Raw genomic sequence first — 12,878 nt, forward strand, 5'->3', positions numbered from 1 at the left:
CATTTTTCCATGTGTACTCCATTTTATGAATTATTGCCACTGTGGTGATTCATTTATGTATTTTATTTTAGTAAAAGAGGAACAATTTTTCCCTTCCAGCCCAACCTGCTTTCTTCTCCAACTGCTATGCTCCCTATGCCCTGCACGCTAAGCCAACCGCACCACACTCCCAGAGTCTCACGTCAAAGGCAAAAAGATTGTCTTTTGACAAATAAGCTGGAGGAAATCTCTGATTTCATAATTGCATGGTATTTATGCTTAGAAGTCCTTCAATTACTATTTGGGGAATGTACTATATGAAAAATGCTAAACCAGATCCTGACTTGCTGAAATGGGATTGAGTAGCAGCTGTTACTTAAAAGTTAACATTATATCGCCCCTCAACCCCCACATACACCTAAAACCCTAGCATTTGAAAAACATCTATTTTGGATGGATAAGTTTTTTGTTTTATCTGTACTCATCAAGTGATAAAACTAAGAAAATATATTTTGAGATTCTATCCCATATACTGGACAGAGGCTTTCTACATATAAACATCTTGTAACATAGGAAGTCCTGTTTTACACATGAGAAAATGGAGGTTCCATACAACCAGGTGCTGTGTTCTGGTTTCAAAGCTGTGACAGTGCAGGAATTTAGTCCCGGGTCTTTTTCCACCAGATGGCATTCCTGTTGTAAAATAATTCCAGAGACTCCCTAAAAACCTATTTTGCATTTACTGGGGAAAAGTTACCTGATGAAGAGAGGAAAAAGGATGACTTTTAAATGGTGGTTAGCACTGATTTTCCTAATGGTTTGCACATTATCTGGTATCATAACCAAAATGTGGTGCAAAGCTCCCTGAACTCCTCCAGTGAGAAACACTCTTTCAGGCTGGGGGCTGGTGGAGGGGCTGTGGGCTGGACAGGGCTCCTGGCCTCTGTGGTTATACAACTTCAATTTGACATTGTGTACTTTGTCCCTAGTGTCAATTGTCATTTCTAATTTATAACTCCTCTCTATCCCTTCCATTTGCAGATTCTAATAGGACTTCAGATAAGCAATTCATAGAATTGCTACTAACAGAGCAACTATTTTCTGAGAACCAGCTTTAGGCTAAGCACTAGACTTGTCATAATATGTTTAATCTTTTTAATCCTAATTCTATGAGTTAGATATCATACCTATATAATGAGTAAATTGAGGCTCAAATACTTTGCCTAAAGTTTCACCCCAGGTAGATGGTGGAGGCAGTGTTCATTCATAGTGGACTCAGACTTTAAGCCAACCTGCCCCTTCTCCCCAGGTACTGACAGAGTCACCTGCCCTTTAGCATTGCTGTGAGGTAAGGAGGCACTGACTGGGTGTCATCTCTGACCATCAGAGTTAACAAGCTTTAGAGCATGCATTTTGGACAGCAAGTTCACCAATTTTACCCACCTTCTGGGTCAAAGGAAAAAAATAAATAAAAGCCCTTTGTAAAATGTAGAAGTCTATACAAATATCCCCTTCATCATTTTTGGACAGGTAAAGTGGTAAGTTAATAGTAAATTGGTAAGAAGCCAATAAACAGTTAATGATAAGGCTCACATTTTAATCCATTTTAGAAGCAGGTGAGCAGAGGGAGTAGAGTCGAGCTAGAAGAAGGGAGTTAGGGCTCACTGTTAGGTCAATAGCCTCTGACCTCCACTCCCCCCCCCCCCTCCAGCCCCCCCCCCCCACCCCCTCCATGCAACAGGAAGAACTCTGCAGCAGGTCTCCTCACCTTGTTCAGGCTTGGGAATGTGCAGATGCGCAGGTAAGCTGTGGACCAGACAAAGAACAAATTCTCAAGGATAACACTCAGTACAAAGTTTGAAACTTTTATTGGAAAATAAGTACAGTCTATTGATCCGTGATGCATGCTGTACACGAATTTGGTGTTTTAACATACAAAAATTTGGCTTCTGCTGCAAAATTCAGGTTTAAAAAAACTCCTTCATCATAAGCTAGTACAAACATAATGTATCAAAAATGTCAGTTAAAAAATGGCTCAATACCTTTTCTTTTATTGCAAATAAGAAAGGCAAGAGAGGGAAAATATAAATCGTGCTACACCAGTTTTAACAACCGGTAATTAAATATTTTGTTGCATTTGCAAACTCTTCTTCACCACTTAGGGCATCTTTTTAAAAATGCCATTAAAAACTGCAAGAAAATCTAATTAAAGTGGAAGGTATGAAACGTTTTTTGTTTTGTTTTAGTGGGGGACAATAAGTCAAAGGAAGTTCACGGGCAACTAGGAATGTGTCTTCTTCCTCCAGAATCCAACCCTTGGAAGATGGGGAATGGCTCTGCACTTTTCTGTTCAGATCCTCCTCCACCCAGGCTTATCCACTGATTCTTGTCCTTTCTTAAATTCCAGCTGCCATGCTACTTGTAATTCTTGGTCCTCGTCACCCCCACTCTCTGGCCAATTTTGTCACTAACCTAAGTTTCCAAATTGGCTTGCTTTCTTAGCACTATGCGTGCTCACACATTTTCTAGATGACAGACTAACATAATCTGCAAAATTAAATTTGTAAAACATCTAATAGGCTTTTCGGGACGTGACATCCCTGATCCATGGGCTTCTGGCTGCAGTCTGTGTGCCAAATGAAAGCTAGGCCCTGTCTGTTGGAACAGCGGTTCCACAACAGCACTGTTCCTTAAAACAGGCAACGTGGACCCAGGAGAAAGCAAGTGGAAAGGCAAGAGTCAGAGACTTCAACTCAATATGTTTTTGTTTAGGAGGAATATTATTATTCCAAAGAAAAATTTGTGTTCACCCATATTAAATACGAGAAATATAAAAACCAGAAGTCCTGCCCATGTTCATACAACTCTTAAACCTGTGCTTGTGTCCTGCAATTGGTGGCATATAAATTTGGCTTTGTGGTTTTGCAGGGTTTCTCCAATTATTCTGAGACCTGTCATCCCATTTTAAAAAATATTTTTTCTGTACTAAAAAAAAAACAACGTGCTTTCATTTTTAATGAAAATGAAACATTTTAAGAAATGTTTGCCTCTGGGGAAAGAATATATGAAAGTAGAAGAGTTTTTCATAAAATCTAAACATAATTTTTGAAAATTCCAACATTCAGAAGTTTGGAATTTGGTGTCTTGAATAAAAGCATTCCTAGACCCAGTCGCTTTCTAGCAAAATGTCATTTCTTCTCACAAATGTGCCAGTGTGGAGTGAGAGGGGACCATTATTGACCTGAAATCAAGTACTCAGAAAACCAGACTAGAAGCCAGAAATGGAGGCTCAAGTCCTGGGTTCAATAGAACTTAGAGTGTGATTTTTTTAAAAAATAGGTCCTTTCTCTATATATAAAATTAAAATTATTGCAAAAATTAAATAAGATAATTGGGGAATGTTTTTAAACATAAAGCACTATATAAACTTATGTTACATGTGCAAATTGCTCCTGAAAGGCAGTAAGGGACAGAGACAGCCACCCACAGCCTCTCCCTCAGACAGCAGCGATTCCAGCTGGAGGGAGACCAGCCTCCCTGCCGTGCTCACTGCCGTCACTGCCGTGGGCCTGACCGGAGAGAGAGGGCTGGAGAGGGAGTCGCCTCTTAAGGAAAGTCTCCTGGAGACTGTGGAATTGGAGTATGTTCTGAATTTCGGTAAAATTCTGATCAGCTGGAGAAAATAAGAGAAGGCCTTTTAGGCAAAGGAGGAGGAAGGGGGACAGGCAAGAGCAGAGACAGAGGAGTGCTGGGGGCAGGTGCCATGGCCACCAGGCCAACCTGGGAATTCAGACAGCGGGACAGCAAGGGGAGGCTGGAGGACCGGGGCAGGGAGGCGGGCTGGGAGTGACGTGCTGGTGGGAAAGCATGGGCTTCAGCTCCAACAGGTGGAGCCCGCGGGAGGTGTTTGAGCAGGAGCGGGATGACAGAAGAGCAGCATCACAGGAAGGACGGTTCATGTGTGGGCTATGCAAGGGACACTGCGGAGGGACGAAGCCATTAGGGAGCTGTCACCCCGAAGATGTAAAATGCAGAATAATAACAAAGGACAGGATGGTCGTGCCAGGGAGGAAAGCGCTAAGAAGTGGATCAATTCCCTGCTACTGTTGCTTTTTTAAGTTCTGTCTCTCCTGCGGAAAGCTAAGATGACTTCAAAACCTTGGAATACCGAAGAATCCCTTTGTTCACTGAGGTGAGCTTTCAACATATGTAAAATAAAATTCAGTCTTTGGAAACTAACTTCTGCCTGGAGATGTGTATGGAAAATGCAAGCAGATAGAAAGTTCTCCAAGAATACATCTCCCTTCCTCAGTGAGGTGCCAGTCTCACTTCGCCTGCAGCACCTCTCAGGAGAGCCGCTCCAGGGCCAGTGACTCCACAGGGTCCCCAGACAAGGCACAGCCCCGCCCTTGGGCTGTGGATGACTTAACAAAGCCATCTATAGACAGTGGCCATTTCCTGCATGCCCTTTCCTCTAGTTTGCTGTCTCCATGCCTTTTCTTGGCAGTTCAAACATTCAGAGAGGGCATTTATTGCCTTTTTTTTTTTTTTTTGAGATGGAGTCTCACTCTGTTGCCAGGCTAGAGAGCAGTGGCCCGAACTCAGCTCACTGCAACCTCCGTCTCCCGGGTTCAAGCAATTCCCCTGCCTTAGCCTCCCATGTGGCTGGGATTAGACAGGCGTGCACCACCATGCCCAGCTAATTTTTGTATTTTTAGTAGAGATGAGGTTTTGCCATGTTGGCCGGGCTGGTCTCGAACTCCTGACCTTTGGTGATCCACCCACTTCAGCCTCCCAAAGTGCTGGGATTATAGGCGTGAGCCACCACACCCAGCCTATTGTCTTTCTAAAAGATCTTCCCAAGCCCTCTACTCCGAAGTGCCCTGGCCTGCTATTGACATCATGGCTTATTCCCTTAACAATCTGATTCCAGGTGACCTCAGGGACAAAGGATGATACAGTTACATTCCATGAACTCTACAAGTCAGCATGAGGCACAGCCTGGCCTGCAACGCCATAAGATAGGAGGCACCCAAAGAACTCTTGGAAATGTCTCCATGCTACCCGAGAGGCACATGAGCCTCTCTTTGCAGTTTTTCCTTAGTGGCCGGTGACAGTAACTGGTGTTTAGATGAAGGTGACCGTCGCTGGACTGGCATGTGGTACCTGACATTCTTCCAGAACCTTGTCTTTGCAGACTGTGGCCCCTGTGTAAAGTCCCCTGACCAGCGGATAGCCCCATGTTTCTGCTTAATGAATTTGATCGATTCTGGCATTTTCTCATAGTCTTGGATTTTCTCCAGCTCAAGCAGGACAACTTTAATTCCATCCTGAACAAGAGCATTATACATGGCTATTTGCTCTTCAGATGAACCACCCAGCCAGCTGAAGCCTGATATTTCTCTGACTAAAATGATAATCAGTCTTCTGCTTTTCTTTACATTTTCATTAATGACCTCAACAATGTCTGAAAAACAGGAAGCACAATATAGTAAGTAAATTTCTATTTATCATCATTCTCTCCTGAACCAAAGCCATGCATGGCTTTTCCCAACCCTATGGCTCCTAATGCCTCTTTCTTGCCTTATTTAAAATTAAAGGAGTTTCCCATTTTTTAAATTAATTAATTAATTAATTTTAAGAGACAGGCTCTTGTTCTGTTGCTCACACTGGAGTGCAGTGTCATGATCTTGGATCACTGCAGCCTCAAACTCCTCAGCTCAAGTGACCCTCTCACCCTGGCCTCCCAGAGTGCTGAGATAACAGGCGTGAGCCACTGCAAACCTCCCATTTTATAGACAAATTCAAAAATTGGCCCTCAAAAGACAAATATGTCATTTAGAACTCAGAAAACTTTGTTGGAATTTAAAAAACTTACTATTCAATCATTTGATCTCTACCACTCCTGTTTTATTGTATCAGTTGTAAAGCAACTGTTGGGTTTAACTAGTCCTTAAGTTTTTCAAAACAAAATGAAAATCACTTAATTATTGCTCTGACAAAATATGCAAGAAGTAAATACTTTGCATTTAATAAATGTAAAAATCATCATACACTTCTGAAGAGGTTCTTAAAATTGTGAAATATATACCCCTATGCCACAATCTTCTGGAAAGATGGAATCCACATTTTACTAAGTAGTGTTATAACAATAAGCCTTTACTTTGTTCCATGACACACATACCTTCCCCAACGTAGTCATCCCTTCCAAAAATGAACAGCTTATATCCACACTGTTTTTCCAAGACCTCAGGCAAGACTTTAAACACAAAAATATCACAGTCAGAGGTAGACCCTTCCCCAGTGGTCTTTGGATACAGTATATATGCGTCATAGGTCTTTCCATCTGAAGCTAAAGGAAAAACGTAATGTATTTAGAACCACAAGGCAAAAATAAGAGATTTGATAAAGTTAATATCACAAACATTCATTTCATAATGAACTATTCATCTTTTTTTGTACAATGGCATGACTGAAGCAGCAATACCAAAAATATAATCCCTTTAAAAAGTGTTCATATCTTACAAGGTTTCTAGTTCTTGTGTTTTACAGCAAATTTGCTCTTGTATTTGGAGGCTGCCTCGTATACTCTTAGTATAGAGCCATCCTTAAAGTCTCACTATTCTCATCGTCTTCCCCAAAGGTCTCAGCCCTGAATTCTATCCATTCATTTTTTTTAGACATTGTGGTATTTTTTTTTTTTTTTTTTTTTGCAAAGTTTAAACAAAGGAGAGAGAGGACCTCCCTGATGCACAAAGATCTAGTCATTTCATTTCTTTCATTAAGGTAAGATCTACGTCTGTCCTACTCATCACAGAGCAAGGCCTCCCAATGGCTTATGCATAACTGAATTTATAAACAGATGCTCTAAATACCTGTTTATTCTACCAATATAAATGTTGAGGCAGGAACTTAGAAAACAATGATATTCAGCCTAATGAGTTATAAAACTATAATTCTGTGTAAGAATAACTAATATTCTTGTATATGCCACTTTTCATTTTAGAACTTAAATAAAAACCCTCTTAGTCATCTTCTACATCTCCTAACTATCCCCTATCTCCAACAAGAAAAACTGCATGGAATGCACAATTATACCTTTTATTGGGAGAAAATCATAGCAGGAATCCCTGTACCAAAGCACAATGTCAATCTTGAAGATTTTATAGATGAAAACAGAACACATAAGTATGACTGTCAGCGTGACACATATACCAATCATGTGCTTCTGGAATTTAGTGACTATGGCAAAAAAAAAAAAAAAGAGGAGAAAAAATATTAGAACCAAAAAGAATTAAAACTTTGAGCACAGCAAATTAAATATCTTCATCTCAGAAAGACCATATTTGGGACTGGCAGGCATTCAGACAGTATTAACTCATTCATGATTATCACTTTGTAATGGATACTAACATACAAAGCAATCTAGCATGGATTATATAAAACTAAGGTGCATTCTATGAAGTTTCTACCTAAATAGCATAACATACAATAACACGGAAAAAAAATACCAAAGACCACAGGATACAGCATTCCACAGTAAAACAGGGAAAAGTTAAAATCACTCAAAAGCCTACAAAAGTTCCCTGAGGTCAGAGAGTCCATTGGGTAAAGCCAAAGACTGGTGGAAAGGGAAAAAGGTAGAGGCTTAGGGAAGTTTCACATTTCCACATTCTCCTGGCCTCCTTCTCCTCTTATCCAGTAATTACAGAGGAAGTCGGGGAGCAGATGGAGTAGGTGATGGGGAGGGAGCTAGAGAAGAAGAAAGAGGAAAGAAAAAGAAAGTACCTTCTAAATATCAGGAACCATGTAGGCATCCAGAAAAGGGAATCTAAAAGCTTTATTTACTTTTCCAATTTAGATGATTTGGATACAAAATAGAAATCAAGTTATACCATTTTCCAGACAAATAGCCAGCTGGCCCAAATGATAGTTCACATTTACAATCTTAAGTACTGTCGCTTCATACAAGATCATGATGCCTGTAGTAATAATCCTCCAGATTTATTTTTCCTATTTAAGACCACCAGGACTATACTTGGTCTTTTACAGTTCCCTGTAACTTTTACAGGTGTCCACAAAAACACACCCATACAAACACCGACTCTCACTTGCACAGATGCTGCTGAGATTTTGATTAAAATTGTTTGGAATCCATACATTCATGTGTGGGAGAACTGACATCTTCATAATATTGAGTCTTTCAATCTATGAACATTGTATATCCCTCCATTTAGTTCTTCTCTAATTTATCTCAATATTTTTTAGTTTGTATTATGGAGGTCTTGAACAGCTTCTGCTAGATTTATTCTTAAGTATTTCATGATTTTTGATGCTACTGTAAATGTTATCTTTTAAATGTAATTTCTATTTGTATGCTGCTAGTATTTAAACAGAGACAGAAGTTAATTTTTAGGGTCTTTCAGATATTCTTCCAGGCACACAATTACAATATCCTATTTTTAATTAAACCACAAATTACCTTAAAATGTTTCACAAATACTTTCAATATTATGTTTTATTATACAAATTCATGAAACCCAGTGACTTCTGATGTCTTCTTTGAAGGTGGATATTTATTTAATCTTACTCTATGTATCCATCAATGTAGTCACTTACTTCAAAATATTCATTAGGTATCTACAATGTACCAGACCTAACTTGCCATTAGCTGTGGAAATAGAATGATTACTAAGATAGATGGTTGCCACCATCACAGAATTTACAGTTAAGTATAGAAAACTAAGTACCATAGATCCTGTGACATATGGTGCTACAGAAGTAGATACAGAGGCCCTAACCTCCTCTCTTTGGGCCGAGAGCTGGGTTAAGGGCAGGCAGCAGGACAGAAAAGCTTCCAAGAAGAGAGAGTAAAAGAGAAATAGAAGTTACCTAGGTAATGCGGAAGTGAAGAGTGTTCTAAGCAGAGAAATGGCATTTCAAACTTCAAGGTCATGGAATCTTATTACGGTAAAACAAAATTGTGTTTCAATTAGCTTGTTGTTTACCTGGATATATTAACTGGATATATGCTGCATCCATACCATGTGTATTCCTGGCTAAACAGGTAAATGGATGTTCATAAAATCTACTTTCAGTTTCTGATATATTAAGCACTGTGATGAGGGTACTCCTTCTTTTGTTTGCAGGATTTTCCACACTATTCAAGAGAGAGAGTAAATAAACTTGTGTAAGTAAATTGCCTCAATTACAAATAAGACATGTATACCCTGTGTATTTCTTTACTGGTGACAAAACTGCAGCTGAAATAATCACCCTGCCCAATCACAGTCAAAACATTCAGACTGCTGGCAACACTAATCTGAGATTTTACAACCCCAAGACCACTATCAGTAACAGGCTCAGGAGCAGAGAAAGCAAAAAAATTACCACTTTCAAGAAGAAAAATGTAGACAAATGCATTGTGGTCTCCATGGGGCACACAGAATAATATACAATATACTAAACAGAGGAGATTGGGGCAGATGACAAAGTGCTTCGCAGGTGATGTGAAGGAGAAGTCATAGGAAGCCAGGAGATCCTTGTCCCATAAATGAGCAGTAGGAAACCAGTAGAGGCTTTTGAGAGCAGTGTGGATTGCCTGATTCTTGAGCTCATTAATGAGTCTCTTCTAAGCTACTTGAGGAATATGAAGAATAATGAAAGATAATTGCTTCGTTGAAATGTTGCAACATGTATAACTTAAGAGAAAGGCTTCTAAGTGGCCTGTAATTTGCACCACAATGGCATGTATTTTTTTATCTTAAATGTACAAGATCTTGTAAATTCTACTTAGCAAAATAAAAAGGGCAGCAAAGGGTGAGGAACAACTAACACTTGCTTTTAAACTAAACCAACAAGGTTATAGAAAATGCCATGTGGGATTTAATATCAAACTGTGAATGACTCTGAGCATACATACCTGTAATAGTCCTCCCCTAGCACTGGGTCATCTTCGTCAATGAAGGACCCGTTCCACTTCCAGTAGGCAGTGTCACTCAACTGGCCAGTGACATTACAGATCAGTTGTATATGGGATCCTGCAAAGAATGTATTTTTAATTATAACATTAATTGATCTTTTCTGATCTATCTAGATTAATAAATGGCTATTGAATTAAAATTTTAAATATAGAAATGCACAAAGAAAAAGAAAAATTACCCTAAACCCACCACCCAGAGAAAAACACCATTAGTAACCTTATGTATCTCATTCCTTATCTTCTCGGTGAACACGTGCAATTTTTGAAATGGGGTCTTATTGCCTACTATTTTGAAATTACTGTGGATTGGGAATTTGGGCCCATATGATTTGTCTTCCAAAATGGACTGTGTCATGGCTGCTTAGCAATCCATAATACCTATACACTATGATTAACTATTTCCTATTGATGAACACAATTTCCTAATTTTTCATTATTAAGATTAATATTTTAATGAATATCCTTGTTTGTACACATCCTGAAGTATTAAAATCTGGAAGTAGGATTGAATTAAAGAAACATATTTTAAAAGCTAACCCCCTCTCTTTAGTGAGGCTGTATCAGTCTACACTATCTACAGGAGAGTATGTGAGCACGATTTTCCCCAAAACCACCAGGTAACAAGTGTTTTTGGTTAGACATTGCCTTTTGAGAGAAGAAAATGTCACTTAAGTTTTCATCTACATTTCTTGAATTCACGGTGAGTCAACATGCTTTTTGTTAGCTTGGTGCTCATCGACCTTGCTTTTAAAAACTGTTATCCCTCTGTCCATTATTTAATTGCATTTTTTTAAATGAGACAGAGTCTCGCTGTCACCCAGGCTGGAAGTGCAGCGGTGCAATCTCGGCTCACTGTAACCTCCTCCTGAGTTCAAGCAACTCTCATGCCTCAGCCTCTTGAGCCGCTGGAACTACAGGTGTGCACCCCCACACCCAGCTGATTTTTGTATTTTTAGTAGAGACGGTGTTTCAACATCTTGGCCAGGCTGGTCTCAAACACCTGGCCTCAAGTGATCTGTCCACCTTGGCCTCCCAAAGTGCTGGGATTACAGGCCTGAGCCACTACGCCCAGCTGGATGCATGCTTTAAATTTCAGTTTTCCTGAGATTAATATTCAGGGTTTTGGGTTTTTTTAGTTTTTTTCCTCTCTTACAAATTCCACATATTTTCAAAGTTTTTCTAAGATATTTTATGGACACTTCTAAGACATTTACTGGTGCAAATGGCATTTGTTTTCCTATTATGCTTTCTAGCTGATTATTGCTAAAAAAAAAAGTCTTATATTTTAGAACATTAATTCTAAATGTTAATTTGTTATCTGACTAATTTATGTAGAATTAATTCTAGTATTTCCCAGCAATTTTCTTGGGATTTGTATGATCTGGAAACAATAATAAAAATGTCTTTTTTCCCTTATGGTAAGCATACCTTGTTTTTTTTTTTTCCTTCAATTGCATTAGTAGGCACTTCTAGACTGTGTTCAGTAATAGTGGTTACATGGGCATCTTTGTCTTACTCTTGGCTTTAGTGAGAAGGTCTATAGTATTTCACCATTAAGAATGTTAGTGACTATTGGCTTGCACTGATGTTATTTATGAAGTTAAGGAAGTATCTCTCAATTCCTATTTTTCTAAGTCATCTTAGGAGTAATGGTATGGGATCTTATTGCCTGTTTAACACTCTTCAGGATAATCTTATGACAGGGTACTATATGCTTCTGATCCACTGTCAATACAATACATTAAAATAATTACTTCCTAATTTGAAGCTTTTTTTTTTAGATTGAGAGATCAGTGCAGCCTAGGCATCAGAGCTCTCAATTACACACTTCTGGGGCAGGCACTTTCAACAGGGGCTGTGGCCAGCAGGGCAAAACCTGGTTCTTGGGGAAGAGGCAAGAAAACCTTAGATATTACATGGTTTGTGGTACTCCAAAGCACCACAGTATATCAGCAGATATAAAAATAACTGTGGTATTGAAATTTGAAGACAGGAAAGAGAATTAGGTAGAGGAAGACTTTTTAGACTCTAAAGGGGAACAATCTAAAACAAAAAAGATGATTGAAAAACATTATTCTAGAGCCTACTGGCCCATATTTAATTTTGAGTTTTGATATTTTTGTTTCTATCTAAGAATGTCTTTCTACCACCTTCCACCATAAATAACAAGTACAGAACTGGCCAAGTACAGAATTCGCAGATCACAAACATGAACCTTCTAACCTCTATACGGTTCTTGACTGCTGCCATGCAGTTACTGTTACAGAAGGCAATTCCAGGGCCAGCCTATTTTGGGTCCTCTGATACAAAGAATCACTTTTTCTCTCTGGATCAGTGGTTTCCAGTAGAACTTTCAGTGATGATGGAAATGTTCTATATTCGTGCTTGTCTCTACAGTAGTCACTTGTCACATGTGGCTATTAAGCCCTTGAGATATGGCTAATGTGACGGATGAACTAATTTTTAATTTAACTAAATGAATCAACTGACTTAATTTAATTTTACACGTCCGTAACCCCATGTGGCTAGTAACTACTGCACTCAACAGTGCAGAATTAGATACTTGTGAGGTTCTTTCTTTATTCTTGAATAAAAAATGTTCACTAACTTGGAAAAGTACTTTTCTAGAATGACGGGGCCTGTAGTCTTACTCTTCTGACTCAAAGCTTGGATCTGCTCATAAGAAATCCAGTCCTGAAATTGTAACACTGCTGATGTCTATCCTACAATAATTAATTCTTCAGAAGTTCTCTAAGATGTCAATATAATTTTTGTTTAATTCAGAGATAAGTAACACCTGCTCTATTGATTCACTATTACAGCAAACCCTAATTTTGTCATTAAATATTTTAACACTGTACCAGTCAACAGCATTGCTGGTTCCTAGGCCTTTTGACCTTGGTGTCTGGTTGGTGTT

The 12,878-nt window shown here is 39.0% G+C and overlaps 1 protein-coding gene across 4 annotated transcripts in view; it reads right to left on the reverse strand.

Annotated features, from left to right (window-relative positions):
* Window positions 1–1,825: 1,825 nt before the first annotated feature.
* IL1R1 (interleukin 1 receptor type 1) overlaps window positions 1,826–12,878 on the reverse strand; it is a 147,075-nt gene continuing 136,022 nt past the window's right edge. For all 4 annotated transcript variants that reach the window (XM_023211338.1, XM_023211339.2, XM_023211340.1 and 1 more), the window contains 5 exons: window positions 9,902–10,019; window positions 8,988–9,139; window positions 7,078–7,221; window positions 6,164–6,331; window positions 1,826–5,446 (listed from right to left, as the gene is read on the reverse strand). In XM_023211338.1, coding sequence (XP_023067106.1) covers window positions 5,040–5,446; window positions 6,164–6,331; window positions 7,078–7,221; window positions 8,988–9,139; window positions 9,902–10,019 — 989 coding nt within the window. In that variant the 3' untranslated portion in view covers window positions 1,826–5,039. The remainder of the gene's footprint in view (window positions 5,447–6,163; window positions 6,332–7,077; window positions 7,222–8,987; window positions 9,140–9,901; window positions 10,020–12,878) is intronic.

This window comes from Piliocolobus tephrosceles, chromosome 15, assembly GCF_002776525.5.
Source record: "Piliocolobus tephrosceles isolate RC106 chromosome 15, ASM277652v3, whole genome shotgun sequence".
Classification (NCBI taxonomy): domain Eukaryota; kingdom Metazoa; phylum Chordata; class Mammalia; order Primates; family Cercopithecidae; genus Piliocolobus; species Piliocolobus tephrosceles.